Raw genomic sequence first — 16,563 nt, 5'->3', positions numbered from 1 at the left:
TGGCTGGCAAGCGCGGACTGCTGTTAGGCAGATTATGTAGATCCTGCTTCCTGTGTCTCCAGCCCAGCCGCCAGCGAGAATATATTGGTTTGACTCTCCTACTTATGGCTCCATGGGTGTTCCTTTTTGGCCTTACCGTGTCCTGAGTTCTTGGGCGGGGAGTAGGAGCTGAGACCCTGCACGACAGTGATATTACCGTATTTCCTCAAAAATAAGACCTATACCGAAAATAATCCCTAGCATGATTTTACAGATGCTCGTAATATAAGCCTTATCCCCAAAACAAGCCCCAATTAAGATCATTAATCAGACAGATGTCCATTGCAACACATGACGTCCATTGTATCACATGATGGACTTATTGAATTATAAAATAATAATATTAATATATACTTAAACATAAATAAACACTATTATTGATATTAATACTTAAGATAAATGATAATATAAATTATAATAAAGTATTTATAAATACCCAATGGGCTACTTTGTATGAGAGGTAAACAACTATGTAAACAAATGAACTCAAGACTTATTGCTGAATGACCAGTCGGAGTACACACACACAACGCATGAATAATGTGAGCACTTGATAATGAATGGACATAATTGTATCTAATATGAATCTTCATAATTCATCATGTGTTGTAATGGACGTACTTAATGCACTTGTGTGAGATAAAGAAATGTTTTCTGAATTTTGGTGCCTGCAATTTTTTGTCACTTTTGTGTGGACCATCATTCTTATCTTTCATCATTTATGTTGCCACTCCCGTCTTGTAAGTTTTCAATTAACACTTGATTTAATGGTAGATTTAAAGGGAATAATATTTTGACCCCCAGACAAGTTGAGTTCAAAAATAAAGAGCTATTCCAGCGAGTATAAGAAAGGGATTGTGGAGGACTCCCAGGGCAAAAATCTTACTGCTTTCTGCAAAGAGAAGAAGTTGGATTTCTGAATGGTTCTAAAATGGCGAGCAGAGTATGATAACCTCAGTCAACAGGTGGGAGAGGGAAATGCTAAGAAGTGCAAGTGTGGATCAGGTCGGCAACCATTATTTCCTGAGCTGGAAGACATCATCTGTGAATGGATTGCTGACAGGAGAGCAAAGGCTTTGGTTGTGCAAAGGGCTGATATTCAAGTGATTGCCCTTGCAATGGCACCACAGGTAGGTATCCCCAGAAGAATTCTAAGGATCACAACAGTGGTTGGATGGCTTCTTTCAACAATATGAACTGTCTCTAAGATCAATAACATTGTTCAAGCTAGAAGATACTGAAGTTATTAAACATGAACTTGCATTCATGTCCTTTGTTGATGGTATCGACTTTTCTAAATACCAACTCTCCAACATGATTGCTATGGATGAAACTGCAGTGTTTATGGGCCAAGGATCTCAAAGGACAGTTGATCAAAGGGGTGCTTCATTAATCTTCATTCCCTCCAGTGGTTACGGAAGTGCACATGTTACCTGTATTTTGGCAATTCATCTGGATGGAAAGAAAGCCCCACCTCTAATCATCACTAAGGACAAGAAAGATAAGTTTGAACATGTTTCAGGCATTTACGTTCTTAGAGAACAGAAGCAGATATAAGGAAGTGTGTCGATTTAATGCTGCCACTTGTTTTGCGAGGTGGACAAAGAGGTCTGCTAGTCTGGGATTCAGCCAGCACTCACTGCGCTAAAGACATGAAGCACTTCCTTGCAGAGAAAAGAATAGATCAAATAATGATTCCCACAGGAATGGCTGCCTATCTCCAGGCTCTTGATATTGCAATAAACAAGCCATTCAAGGAGCATTTGTGCATGGAAATCAATGACTACATTGAAAATAGAATGGAGAGAAATCAGCATGGAAACTTTGTGAAGCCTAGACTGCAGGAGGTTGTGATTTGGATGAAGAATTAATGGGATAAAATCATTGACAGCTGTGTTGCCAATGCACTACGAGCAGGCTACATGGACAAGAAGTGTTCATTTAAGGAGAGCTCTATTGCTGGACATGAGAGATTGGGGCCAATGGTTCTACCGGAAATGGATTCAGAAGAAATTAAAGCCAGAATTCGGGGCTTACAGAGTTATGATGATGCTCCAGAAGAAGATGACATGATTGTATTTGAATAAATGTAGATTTCTCTACATGAATAAAGGAATAAATGTAGATTGCTCTACATGAAAAAAATGTAGATTGTTTTGCATGTAAAAATAAGATATGCCCTGAAAATAAGCCCTCATGAGTCTTTTTGAGCAAAATTAATGTAAAATCCGGTCTTATTTTTAGGGAAATATGGCAATTTTATTTGTATTTTTAGTTGGTTTGATTGACTTTGATCTATAATTTATTATATTATTTGAATAATGATTTTTCCCTCCTTTTAAAACTAAATTATTTTCTCCTATTTCATATTCAACTCTTTCTATTCTTGACATAATTTTAGAATGTTTGAAATGTATTCTCTACACAGACTGCTCCTCATTTTGTTTCATATAGTAGTAATTTACATCCTATAAGGTTTTGCATTATTTTTTATTGCAAGTTGTTAACTTGTAATTCTTATTTCTCATTTCTGACTTCATCACATTTTCCTTATTTTCAAAGATTTCATATAATATGTATTTAATAAAAGTAAAACCTTTAAAATTTCTCTTTTCATTATTTTATGTTCATATAGGTTAAAAAAACAAAAGTTCTTTCTGCTGTATTGATTACACATTTCTCTATTCTCATCCTTTTAATCTTACTCTGACTTTTTATTTTATATATCTTACATGCAAGTCATTGTTTAACCATTTATCTAGTTGTATCTGGGATTCTTTTTTTGTTGTTTATATTTGACCCAACAAATATCGAGTTGCACCTACTGAACTTCACTCAGTGGAGATAATTGTTCACAGTTGCAGGCTTAATTAAATATACTTTTATATACGTATATGTGCATATATGTGCATTTTTGATATGCATAAATATTTATTAGGTTTGTATTTATTTGTAAGTTAATGAATACACAATTCTAATCACTTAAAAGGAAGCTTGCTAAAATCATGTTTTTAGAATTGATTGCAAAAATGAGAAGTTTAATTGAAACCTTAAAAGTAATTTTTATTTACCTTGAAAATATTATTTAGTATTGATTGTATGTGTAAATCATATTGTTATAGTGTATAAATACATTTTTAGTATATTTCTGATAATGAGAAGATAAGGATCTGTTGGCAAGAAAATGGTTATAGTAGTTTGGAATTTAAATAGGTATTTTATTAATCTAATCAAATGAGCTTTTCTATGTTTCCAAGTTTATCTTTTTAATTTACAGTTTTTTTTATCAGTCTTTAAAAATTATAGCACTTATTAGTATTATATATATGACAGGAATAAATCACTTTCTGATCACACAGAGCACATATACACATCTCCATAACTAGGAGAGAAAATACTGTTTTTTAAGCTGTTGACATAAGGTGAGTGATGAAAACGACAAAGACAATTTCCTTCTCTGGCATGGATCAATTGACAGCCCGTTGGTGAGGTTTACTCAGCCAAAATCACGGTTCCCTACAGTAGAATATTGACTGAGTGCTTTCTTGTATTTCAGCCTCTTCTATGTGGAAAGTTATTATTTATTCTCACTAAGTGTTGATGTAGGTATTCCTTTGGCTGAAGAAAGCTAATATGCCTTTCAACTGTTCCTTTGGGAAAACTGTTCACTAACTCTAAGAATGACATCTGATAAGAACTTCACATTTATTCCGGTCAGTCTTTTATCCTCATTACCCAAGCTAATGGTGCTCTTCAACTGGCATGTGGAAACTTGAGGTAATGATGCACACTACAGTGAGAAGCCATGCAGGTAGAGACAGATTACCTTCACCGGACCTATGCCAGCTTTCATCATGAAGTAATAAAAGGAAAAATAGAAGATGCGCATCCTTCACCTCTGATGATTTCTGTGGGTCTTGTGTTTCAATGGCTTCTCCCTCTCCCTCCCCAACTCCCATGCTAGGCCTTAAGTTTACTTTTCTAAAGACGGAAACCACAGTTAATAATTAGCAGAGACTATTGAATATCACTTCAATGCAGTACCTAACAACTAATATAAATATTCTTCCTCCAGTATATCATTTGAATTATAAAGTCACCATTATTATATCAAACCATGTTAGATTATGAAGCATCTGATTTTCTTTTTATTGGTTTCTATTTGTCTGAAGGTTTAAAATCATCTGTTGATATGTTTTCCATTAAAACAATCAAGTGAGTCACTGGAAAAGCAGCTATAAAAATCAAATAGATTGATCAAGTAAGTCAAGTACCATGTTTCCCCCAAAATAAGACCAGGTCTTATATTAATTTTTGCTCCAAAAGACGCATTAGGGCTTATGTTCAGGGGATGTCATCTTGAAAAATCATGCCAGGGCTTATTTTCCTGTTAGGTCTTATTTTCGGGGAAACACGATAAGTATTGCCTGTGTTGATTATTAATTCATTTTTATCTCAGTTTCTCAGGGGAATCTCAGTACTCCTTCACATGCCAACTTCTCTCCAAAGAATGTTTAGTTAAATGTACTGACGGGTAGCCAGTTAAGAAGTTAGTGTCTGCATCTGGACTTCTCATAAAGCTAGGCAACAAAGAAGCTTTCAATAATGGCTCATTTTTTATTGAGACTAAAAATCTCATTTGAATGACTTTTTGAATTTTTTGAATGAATTTTTGAATGATTAAAAGTCATTTCAGTTGTCAAATGACTTTAAGCACAGAAGACAGTAAGCACTAACATTAATGTCAGTTTATTTTTCTTAATCTGATAACACAGTCATCTGAGACTCCTTCATAATCTGAGAAATCTATGATCCAGCAGGTTTCAAGAATGTCAAGGCCAACTAGAAAGCAACATAGCTAGGAGCGGTAAATAAGACCAAGTCTGGAATTCCAAATCAGGGATTGACAAAGGGCAAGTATTACATGGTTCAAGATGGCTTTAAGAAATTAGATGAGGGTAAAGGGGATCAAATATAGGGTGATGGAAGGAGATCTGACACTGGGTGATGAACACACAATGTGATATATAGATAATGTATTACAGAATTGTACACCTGAAATCTATATAACTTTACTGGCAATTGTCACCCCAATAAACTGTAATTGAACAAAAAAAGAAATTAAGAGAGAAGCCAACTGGCTAACCAAGCCCAGATGTGGTCACTTGACAAGGTTATGTTAAACAATGATAACTCATAATTTTACTGACATTTCTGAGAGAACTCTTTATTGTGGAAATGATCTTAGCATTTTTGAGACTTCTTTTTTGTTGGTTTATACTAGGCAGTCCAGGACAAGTATGTTTTCTCTACTGGGAAGAAACTTTAAGGCTAACCAGTTTTGTAATTTTATTGAGACTTTTCTTGTTATTTTTGTTTTTTTTCATGTTTTTATTAAATCAAAAACTTTTCATGTCTTTCTAAAGGCATAGAAAAATTCTGTGGCTCAATTGAGAGAACATTTTAGGGGGTAAAAGTTTAAATACTCATGAAAGGCCTTGGGATGCATTTTAGAGTTGATATGTTAAATCTGTGAGGGGAGACACAAATCATCTTCATTGGAGAGCATTTCTATCTGAGAGAAACTGGAGAAGGATCTCTCTACTTCCACCAGAAAAGATAAAGACTATTAAATAATACATTCAAAACATTAGACTAATTTAATTATATTAGTCATTGTATATGTATTTGCTTTTCTCCTACCTTTACAGTTCTCAGTATCTGTTTTTTGATAATCAAATAATGTTTATGAAATTGTCTAAAGAGCCAGTCCTTCTCTGGGTTCCATTCAAGGTTAAGAAAATCAAAGTATTTTGTAACATTTTACAAAATGTTTCTAGAGAATTCTACACAAAAGCTGTATGTGTGACTTTTACTTATTCAGAAAATTTGTGCTGAACAGACATAGCTTTTTTCTAAATGCTAAGGATACATTAGCAAAAGTAGAAAAATAATAAATCAGAAAAAATAAGATGTATATAATTGTTGGTAGTCACAAGTGAAAAATAAATCACGAAGGGGAATAGAAAGTATAAGGGCTTACAGTTTTTACAAAATAATAAGAGACATCCTCACCAGAAAGGTGACATTCAAATAGTACCCAAAAGTAGGTGAACAAGTTTGCCATTCTTATGTATGTATCATGATAATTCCAAGAAGAAGGAAGAGCCTCTGATTGGGCAGCTTACCTGGCCTGTTCAAGGAATAGTAAGAAAATCAGTGTATCTAGAGTAAGATGCACAAGGGTGAGAGTAGTCAGGAGATGAAGGAAATGGAGTCAAAGAGGTAATGAAAATACAAATCAGGTAGAGCTTTATAGGCCATTATAGAGGCTTTGATTTTTACTGTGATTGGAGTGAGAGCCCTTTGAGGTACTGGGCAGAAGACTGAGTGATGTGCCTTACCATTTTAAACGTATAACTGGCTATTGTGTGAGATAGACTGAAAAAGGAGGCGAGCACAGATGGAAACAGAGAAACCAGTTAGAAGGTTGTTGGAATGAGAGATGATGGTCACTTGGATCAGGAAGGTTATGGTAGTCTTTGGGAAGTGACCAGATTCCGGTATGTTTGATATCAGAGCCAAAGATTTAATGATGCATTGCATATAGGGCAGAAAAAAAAAAGAGGTGAAGATTTTCCTTATTTTTTTTTCTATTCCCTAATTATCAAATAAGTTACTCGTAATATGACTATATAGCTAAACTCTTTCAGCATTGTTTTATATGAGATTTTACTGTTATCTTCAAATCTTAAAAGATATTGAAATTCTGGTCAATTAGTAGATATTCATCAAAAACTCAACAATCTTAACACAAGCAAAAATGCCTTGTTCAAAAAGTAGTATTGGACAAATTTCTTTTACCTTTAGAATCTTACTTTCCTGACTATAAGGAAGGAATGAGGAAGAAAGTAGCTCAGTGATCATAATCTAGTCACTAAGGGAATGTGTGATTATTTGGCTCCTGGGACTGGTCTAGGAGCCATAAGTCTGAGGTCACAGGTGCTCTTGGTATGAGGGAGCCTATGAGCTTTGCATATTCTGCTCCAGAGAATCTGCTTTTGACATCATACATACACCTCAAAAAAGCATGCTCTTGCTGACAAGGGAAACCTGTAAAACTGTATGAAGAGGTCAGTCCAGATCCATCATCATTGCCAGAAAAACTACTCACAAGCTCCATTTTTTTTTTTTTTTACCAACAATGGAAGTAAATAGCATTGTCCTCATATTTAGACAACATTTTATGACTAACCCATTTTATGACTAACCCTGTTTTCTTTAGAGAACTGAGCTGAAATATATAGTTAGGGAAGCATATATAAGGGTCACAAATAAATTACTTTGCAATCATTTTTTTTTTTTAATTTTAAAGATGCACTAAAATACAGAATAACTAATTAACTAATGCAGAATTGTAAAAACAACAAACACACACACACACACGCAACTCTCTTTGACTTAACTTACTTTCCTCTTTCTCTTTTGTTCCAGAACCTACAGATAGACCACCTATGCTGTTAATTGCAAATTCCGAAACAATTGAGGTTTTCTATCTTAATGGAAGTAAAATGGCCACTCTGAGCTTAGTCAATGGCAATGAAATTCATACTCTGGATTTTATTTACAATGAAGATATGATTTGTTGGATTCAATCAAGAGAATCTTCAAATCAGCTCAAATGTATCCAGATAACCAGAACAGGACGATTAACAGATGAATGGACAATCAACATCCTTCAATCCTTCCACAGTGAGTGTTTCAATCCATATTATATGCCACTCCTTAAGGATTTTATTTACAAACTAGTAGACAGGATTCTTAGATTTTCTAGCCCAGCTTATGGGAGAGCTATATATGGAAGTATGAATGAGCTTAAATGAACATGTTCCCTACATGTTTTGCATATACTCACACATATACATATACATACAGTTTCACTGTTTATGCAAGTAATAAATGGCAGTTAATTTTCATTATTTCTTTAATGTTTGTTAAAGTATCACCTAGATGAGAACTGTGATTTTTCACTGAATAATAGTTCACAATGTGATAGTGAACATGGGATTTTTTTAAAGCAAGAAATAACTGATAATTATAATCTCATCAACTGTAGTATTTGTTAAAATACCTTGAAAACCATTAGGTTTATGCAAAGTGGTAACTGCGACTTGGTTTGCTGACTTTTTTTTCAACAGCAAATCACAGTTTTTATACACTCTTCTTCCAAAGAGTGATTTATGATTTGTGACTCACTTTGATTTCTCATGCCAGAAATTCACAAATTAGTAACTGTTGTTTACTTCCTGCATATTATCATCAACTGAAATCACATTGTTACAAACATTCACTCCCTCACTCATATATACATGCATCCTCTCTCTCTCTCTCTCTCTCCCTCTCTCTCTCTCTCTCTGTCTCTCTCTTTCTCACCCTCACCTTCTCACCCTCCGTCCCTCCCTTTCTCCCTCCCTCCCTCCCTCCCTCGTTCTCACATAAGAGTATAAAAATTTATCTGTGCTTGCCTGGGGAAACCGTATGCATGGTAATTTCAAGATGTATCCATTTATTTTATGATATATAGAAAAACTCTTATTCTTACAAATGCTGCTAACATAAAAATAGGTAGACAAATGAAAAAGAATATGCAATGAAGAAGAAAAAAGAGAGACTTCTGTGATTGAATAAATGTAGTATTTGGATGTTGGATTCAATAATCATATTTTATTAAGGTTTTTGCTATACAATTAAAGGGATTGGTTATTAATCCTTATTAAAATAATAAAATAGCATGATATAATGTTAGATAATTGTGATTAGATGAACTAAATCAGTGGCAAAAATTGTAAACAATGGGATATGAAGCTATGATTTTGCACACGTAAGTGAATGGAAATAAATGTTTAACAAATAGAATCTAACATTTTGAAGATTCCCTTAAATAAAACAATTGGTAAAACCATTTATTCTGACAATGGACCAAGATGTGTAGAGAAAGCAGTGGACCCTGGCTAGTTCAAGGATTCTATGGAGAGATAACAATTCATAATAAATAGTAAATACCAAGTGCAACTAGCGCAAGGAGTGCAGCTATGTGATTTGAGTATTACGGACACTGGCTTAGCTAACAGTTGGAAACTGAATAAAAGACCTTTAGTTCCCACCATGTTAGTGATTACCTCACTTAATCCAAATGTATTTGTCCCTAGCAAATGGAATATTGGCAATCAAATAGCCACAATATTCACTAAGTTTCCAGGTAAAATTATTATTTAAGCTTACTTAAGTAACATTTTCTCTCTACATAATGTGCCCTAATTATTATAGTAATCCTTTCTTGAATATGTATTTTAAAATATTGTTTTAAGCAAATCTGGGATGGTCAAGCAATTACACATTAGACTATAGAAAATAATTAGTAAATTAGATTTAATTTGATTTATAAAACAATTCTTGGCCAATATAAAAAAAGAATTTTTTTTCCTAAGGTAATTCATTGAGATGTTAAATAGAACACTCATTTTGAACTATAGAAAACAAATGCAATGGAAACATTTTAATTAGAATAGATCATATTTAATGAAGTCATATTTAAGCCATGCAGTTTCAGTCACGTTAGAAAAAGTGATTAAATGTGGGAAGTAATTTAATGATGGGAGTAAGACAGAGATATGAGTAGGATCAGGATAGAGTAGGTCCTCTATCATCACTTGTAAGTCACATATTTCATCAACAAGTCATGGAACAGCTGCCATTGGATATGATAGTCTCTGCATTCACCATGACAGTTTGTGAGTTTATAATGAAATATGAATATTCTTTACATGTATAATTACATAACATCTCTGTTACACCATATGAACAAAAGTAATGAACTGATGGGAATATGCCTGATAGGGACTATGTCACTATCCACTGTTTCAGAGATTATCTCTTTACCTTTCCCTACCCCATTATTTTTTAATTTATTTCTCTGAATTTACTTGCAGAAACAATTATATGTGTGTATGTTTCAATGTCAACCTTATTTATTTTCCACTTCAACATCTGCCACGACCTACTAAATTAAATCCTTGATTGGATAACTTTTGGATTCTGATACTATATTCTGTCTTTCATCAATCTTACTTTTTTTCTCTTGGGGTACCAACGCTCTCATAATCACATAATATTCATAGACAACATTTACCGAATGTGGTTTAGTGCACTAACATTTCTACATATATATCTCATTATCATCACAAAACATGTCATTATATGTACATATACTGTTTATAATTGTTAGTTTATAAATATAAAAGTAAGCTTAAAGAAGGGAATTTTTTTGAAGTTCATAAGAAATCCTTACGTCTTGATTTCAAGAAATACTAAGAATGACTTTTTTAAATTGTGAAATATACTCTATTTACCTTAGCCTAGCTTAGAAATTTCATAGCCTTCACTGTTTCACAAGCATCCTCTATCAAGGTATGTCTGCTCGAGAATGACCGGACTGTTTCCATACTACAAATACAAGCATAATCTCAGGGTAATATAATCCACTACATCAGTAGAAATACTAGTCCCAAACTGTGTCAATTTATGATGAGTCTGCACTTCAGAAGATGATCATGGAAGTTTACAGCATTATCCTAAGTGTACACAGTGTCACATAATGATATAGAGATCAGCATAGAAACTTGGCATACTTGATTTATAAGGTATATGCTTAAATACTGAATTTTTGCAAACTTTACCATTATCTTTCTCTACCTGATTAATGAGAATTTGATCACATTGTTTTAATTTGCGTTCTTATGATTACTGGTGAAATTGTATACTCTAATGTTCCAATGTGGACATATATAACCATTTCAATGTCTACGGCTCTACTAGAAGGATCATGGTCCTTTATTACTTAAAGTTAAAACTATTTATGTCAGGATAAAATGAAAGTTTATTGTTTTGATTCTTTGCAGGCAGCTGAGGTTCCTTGCCTCTTTCCACTCAAACCCATGGTCCACCTAAAAAAGTAGTACTTACACTTCCTTTAATGCACTTTGTTTTCCCTGCCCATGTATGTTTGTGTATACTGCTTTTTCACCATGGAAAATAAGTTATCATTCCCTATAACCAAGCATCTTTTGCTCATTCTTTAAGGTACTATGTCCTTTCCAGAAGTATCCCAGTTGAATTTAGTCGACCTTCCTATGTGACCTAAGACATCAAAGCACAATTGCATTATATTTTAATTTTGTGTTTACCTGTTTGTTTCCCCAAATAAATGGTGACTGCTTTATGTTTAGGATGTGAGTAAAGGGTGACGAGTTAAGACTTAGAAGGAACAAGGTTACAGCAAACTTCTGGAGAGATTATGCCAAATCATTACCAGAAACAGTTAGAAAACCAGTCAGAATCATGGCTAAGTAAAATCTGATCTATATCTAGATAGTAGCCTTACATGTCAATTTTGGTGTTTCTGAGTTACTAGGTCTGTTCAATGACTACTGGCTTTTATTTGGTTTCAGTCTCTGACTTCCTCAAAACGTACACATATGTGTGTAGATGTATTTTGGGACCTAATCTCAATGACCACAGGACCAGCTTTATTCAAACCTTTCTAGTGTCCCCACCCTCAAGGCAGTTACAATTAAACGATTTGGACCAAAAGCTCTTACAATAGAGGGCAATTACTTTTTGGTGCAGAGGTCAGACAGAATGACACAATGGACTTTTTCATCCTTTTCCTTTTTTTGGTCTTGTTGGAAATTTTCTCAGGAAGTTCTGCTAGCTTATATTTATGTCCTTGGATGCATAAAATGCTGGATGTGCTTCTCATCCCAATCCTATGTACTTAATTATTATCAAGGTACCAGATGTCTTTTGGGTTCAGAAGTAAAGAGCAGGGTCAGGATGTTCTCTGTGTCTCTGGAGAAGTCCTGTCAGCTACCTTGAACCTGGGAATTTATGCTTTTCATTTTTCACCAGAAATGAAGTATGTTCAACAATTTATCAGTTCTAGTTCTAGCATTCCATGAGAAAAAGTTCAGGAACTGGTTAGCTCCTAGCTGAGGAGAACAAAAGAGAAATAATACGACCATTTTTATTTTATAAACTAATGAGATTAAACATAGATCAATTTCCTCAATTTCCCACTCCTCCACCAAAAAAAAAAAAAAAAAGGGAAGAAAGAAAGAAAAAAGTACTGCTGATCAAAAAGTCTGGATTTTTACATTTATTTGTATTTTTGCTGTTTGGAATCCAGACTTTTTGATCAGCATATTTTGCTTGTGGAGATATAAATTTTACACAAAATCTTGACAGCAGTTAACTGGCTTTACATTATTTCCTAAGAAATATCTGTGAAGAATCCAAAGCACATCCTCCATGAAGATATTATAACTATTCCCACGGACACATTTTTTAATTAACTGCTCTTTTATAAGGACATACATGTTTTATTAAAATCTTTATACTTCTTAAAAGCTTCTCATCTTCTGTTTAGCATATTTATGTGGAAACATAAAAATTGTTATTATTATTTTTTTTCGAGATATAGGGTGTGTGGGTGTGCCTGCGTAACTAGTTAATACAATATGTCTCAGCCGGGATCTGAAATTATAGCAAAGTGATCAGACCATCAATTAAGACCTCAAAACACAAACAAACACATTAGCAAAGATGTCGATCTGAAGACACATTCCCAGAGAACTTTTAGAATCCCCTTATTGATTACATATGCTTAATGTTGTAGGCATTGTTATGAAATTGTACTTAAATTTTTACATCAACATCAGATGAATTTTTTTATTATTAATTAGATTTATTGGGGTGACAATTGTTAGTAAATTTACATAGATTTCAGGTGTACAATTCTGTATTATATCATCTATAAATCCCATTGTGTGTTCACCACCCAGAGTCAGTTCTCCTTCCATCACCATATATTTGATCCCCCTTACCCTCATCACCCATCCCCCACCCCCTTACCCTCTGGTAACCACTAAATTACTGTCTGTGTCTATGAGTTTTTGTTTCTCATTTGTTTGTCTTGTTCTTTTGTTGTTTTTGGTTTATATACCACATATCAGTGAAATCATAGGGTTCTCTGCTTTTTCTGTCTGACTTATTTCACTTAGCACTATATTTTCAAGATCCATCCATGTTGTCACAAATGCTCCTATATCATCTTTTCTTAACGCCGAATAGTATTCCATTGTATATATGTACCCCAACTTCTTTATCCATTCATCTATCGAAATATATTTTGGTTGTTTCCATGTCTTGGCCACCGTAAACAAAGCTGCAATGAACATTGGAGTACACGATCTCTATAGAGAAATGCTTTCAGATTTTGTGGGTAGATACCCAGGAGAGCGATTGCTGGGTCCTATGGTAATTCTATTCGTAATTTCTTGAGGAACCTCCACACTGCCTTCCATAGCAGCTGCACCAGTCTGCATTCCCACCAACAGTGTATGAGAGTTCCTTTTTCTCCACAGCCTCTCCAACACTTGTTACTATTTGTCTTGTTGATGAAAGCCATTCTGACTGGGGTGAGGTGATATCTCATTGTGGTTTTCATTTGCATTTCTCTGATGATTAGTGATGTTGAGCATTTTTTCATATGTATATTTGCCATTTGTATATCCTCTTTGGAGAAATGTCTCTTCAGGTCCTCTGTCCATTTTTCAATTGGGTTGTTTGTTTTTTTGTTGTTGAGTTTCATGAGTTCCTTGTATATTTTGTATATTAGCCCCTTATCAGAGGCACTGTTTGCGAAAATCTTCTCCCATTCAGTTGGTTGCCTCATTATTTTGCCAATAGTTTCTTTTGCTGTGCAGAAGCTTTTTAGTTTCATATAATCCCATTCGTTTATTTTAGTTTTTACTTCCATTGCCTTTGGAGTCAAATTCATAAAATGCTCTTTGAACCCAAGATCCATAAGTTTAGTACCTATGTTTTCTTCAATGCAGTTTATTGTGTCAGGTTCTATGCTTAAGCCTTTGATCCATTTTGAATTAATTTTGGTACATGGTGACAGATAGCAGTCCAGTTTTATTCTTTTGCACGTAGCTATTCAATTCTGCTAGCACCATTTATTGAAGAGGCTGTCTTTCCTCCATTGTATGTTTTTAGCTCCTTTGTCAGAAATTATCTGTTCATATTTATGTGGTTTTATTTTGGCGTTCTCAATTCTATTCCATTGGTCTATGTGTCTGTTTTTCCGCCAATACCAAGCTGTTTTGATTATTGTAGCCCTGAAGTACAAGCAAAAGTCCTGGAGTGTGATTCCTCCAGTATTGTTTTTTTTTTTCTTTTTTTTTTTTTAAGGTTGTTTGGCTATTCAGGGTCTTTTGTGGTTCCCAACAAATCTGGTGATTTTTTGGTCTATTTCTTTAAAAATTGCCATTGGGATTTTGATGGGGAATGCATTAAACCTGCATTTTGCTTTGGGTAGAATGACCATTTTAACTATGTTGATTATTCCAATCCATGAGCACGGAATGTCTTTCCATTTCTTTGTGTCTTCTTCAATTTCTTTCAAAAATGTCTTATAGTTTTCAGCATATAAATCCTTCACATCCTTGGTTAAGTTTATTCCTAGGTATTTTATTCTTTTTGCTGCAATTGCAAAAGGAATTGTTTTTTCTATCTCTTTTTCTGAGATTTCATTGTTGGTATATAGGAAAGCAATGGACTTTTGTACGTTGATTTTGTAGCCAGCAACTTTACTGTATTCATTGATTGTTTCTAATAGCTTTTTGGTGGAGTCTTTAGGGTTTTCTATATATAGCATCATGTCATCTGCAAAGAGTGACAATTTAACTTCTTCATTCCCAATTTGGATGCCTTTTATTTCTTTCTCTTGCCTGATAGCTCTGGCAAGGACTTCCAACACTATGTTGAAAAGCAGAGGTGATAGAGGACAACCTTGTTGTGTTCCTGAACGTAGAGCAAAGGGTTTCAGCTTTTCACCATTAATTATGAGATTAACTGATGGCTTGTCGTATGTGGCTTGTCGTATATTATGTTGAGGTATTTTCCTTCTATACCAATTTTTGTAAGTGTTTTAATCATAAATGGATGTTGTATCTTATCAAATGCTTTGTCTGTGTCAATTGATAGAATCATATGATTTTTGTCCTTTATTTTGCTTATGTGATGTATCACATTGATGGATTTGCGAATTTTGAACCATCCTTGTGCCCCGGGGATGAACCCCACTTGGTCGTGATGAATAATTTTTCTAGTGCATTGTTGTATTCGATTTGCTAGAATGTTGTTTAGGATTTTAGCATCTGTATTCATCAGAGATATAGGTTTGTAGTTTTCTTTTTTTGTGTTGTCCTTACCAGGTTTGGGTATCAGGGTAATGTTGGCCTCATAAAATGAGTTAGGGAGTACTGACTCTTCTTCAATTTTTTGGAAGAGTTTGAGCAGAATTGGTATTAGATCCTCTTTGAAGGTTTTGTAGAATTCACTGGTGAACCTATCAGGTCCAGGACTTTTGATTTTGGGAAGGTTTTTGATGACTGATTCGATTTTGTTACTGGTGATCGGTCTATTTAGATTTTCCAGTTCTTCATGATTCAGCCTTGGAAGGCTATATGTTTCTAAGAACTTGTTCATTTCTTCTAAGTTATTAAATTTGGTGGCATATAGTGCTTCATAGTATTCTTGGATAATTCTTTGTATTTCTGTGGTGTCCGTGATAACTTCCCCTTTTTCATTTCTGATTTTGTTAATTAGTATCTTCTCTTTTTTTATCTTAGTTAGTCTAGGTAAGGGTTTGTCAATTTTGTTAACCTTTTCAAAGAACCAGCTCTTTGTCACATTAATTTTTTCTATTGTCTTTTTGTTCTCTATTTCATTTAGTTCTGCTGTGATTTTTGTTATTTCCTTTCTTCTGCTGACCTTCGGTTTCGCTTGTTCTTCTTTTTCTAGTTCTTTAAGGTGTAACATGAGGTTACTTATTTGGGATTTTTCTTGTTTCTTGAGATAGGCCTGTAATGATATAAATTTCCCCCTTAAAACTGCTTTCGTGGCATCCCAAAAATTTTGGTAGGATGTATTTTCATTGTCATTTGTTTCTATGTATCTTTTGAGCTCTCCTCTAATTTCTTCTTTGACCCAGTCGTTCTTTAAAAGTATGTTGTTTAATCTCCATGCATTTGTGTTTTTTCCTGCTTTCTTTTTGCAGTTGATATCCAATTTCAAAGCTTTGTGATTGGAGAATATGTTTGGTATCATTTCAATCTTCTTAAATTTGCTGAGGCTGATTTTTTGTCCCAATATATGGTCTATCCTTGAGAATGTTCCATGTACACTCGAAAAGAATGTATAGTCTGATGTTTTAGGATGAAGTGCTCCATATATGTCAATTATGTCCATTTCATCTAATATGTCATTTAGGGCTGCGATTTTGTTATTTGTCTTCTGTTTTGATAATCTATCCATAGTTGTCAATGATGTATTTAAGTCCCCTAGTATAATTGTGTTTTGGTCAATTTCTCCCTTTAGTTATGTTAGTAGTTGCTTGGT

General features: G+C 34.1%; 1 protein-coding gene across 7 annotated transcripts in view; it reads left to right on the top strand.

Moving 5' to 3' along the window:
- The window catches only part of LRP1B (LDL receptor related protein 1B), a 1,877,633-nt gene that overhangs the window by 877,764 nt on the left and 983,306 nt on the right, over positions 1-16,563 (top strand). For all 7 annotated transcript variants that reach the window (XM_081051911.1, XM_081051912.1, XM_081051910.1 and 4 more), the window contains exon 6: positions 7,534-7,791. In XM_081051911.1, coding sequence (XP_080908037.1) covers positions 7,534-7,791 — 258 coding nt within the window. The remainder of the gene's footprint in view (positions 1-7,533; positions 7,792-16,563) is intronic.

Source organism: Rhinolophus hipposideros (genome assembly GCF_964194185.1).
Source record: "Rhinolophus hipposideros genome assembly, chromosome: 6".
Taxonomy (NCBI): domain Eukaryota; kingdom Metazoa; phylum Chordata; class Mammalia; order Chiroptera; family Rhinolophidae; genus Rhinolophus; species Rhinolophus hipposideros.
The sequence above is the reverse complement of the archived record's forward strand: the minus strand, read 5'-3'. Positions and strand labels throughout refer to the sequence as shown.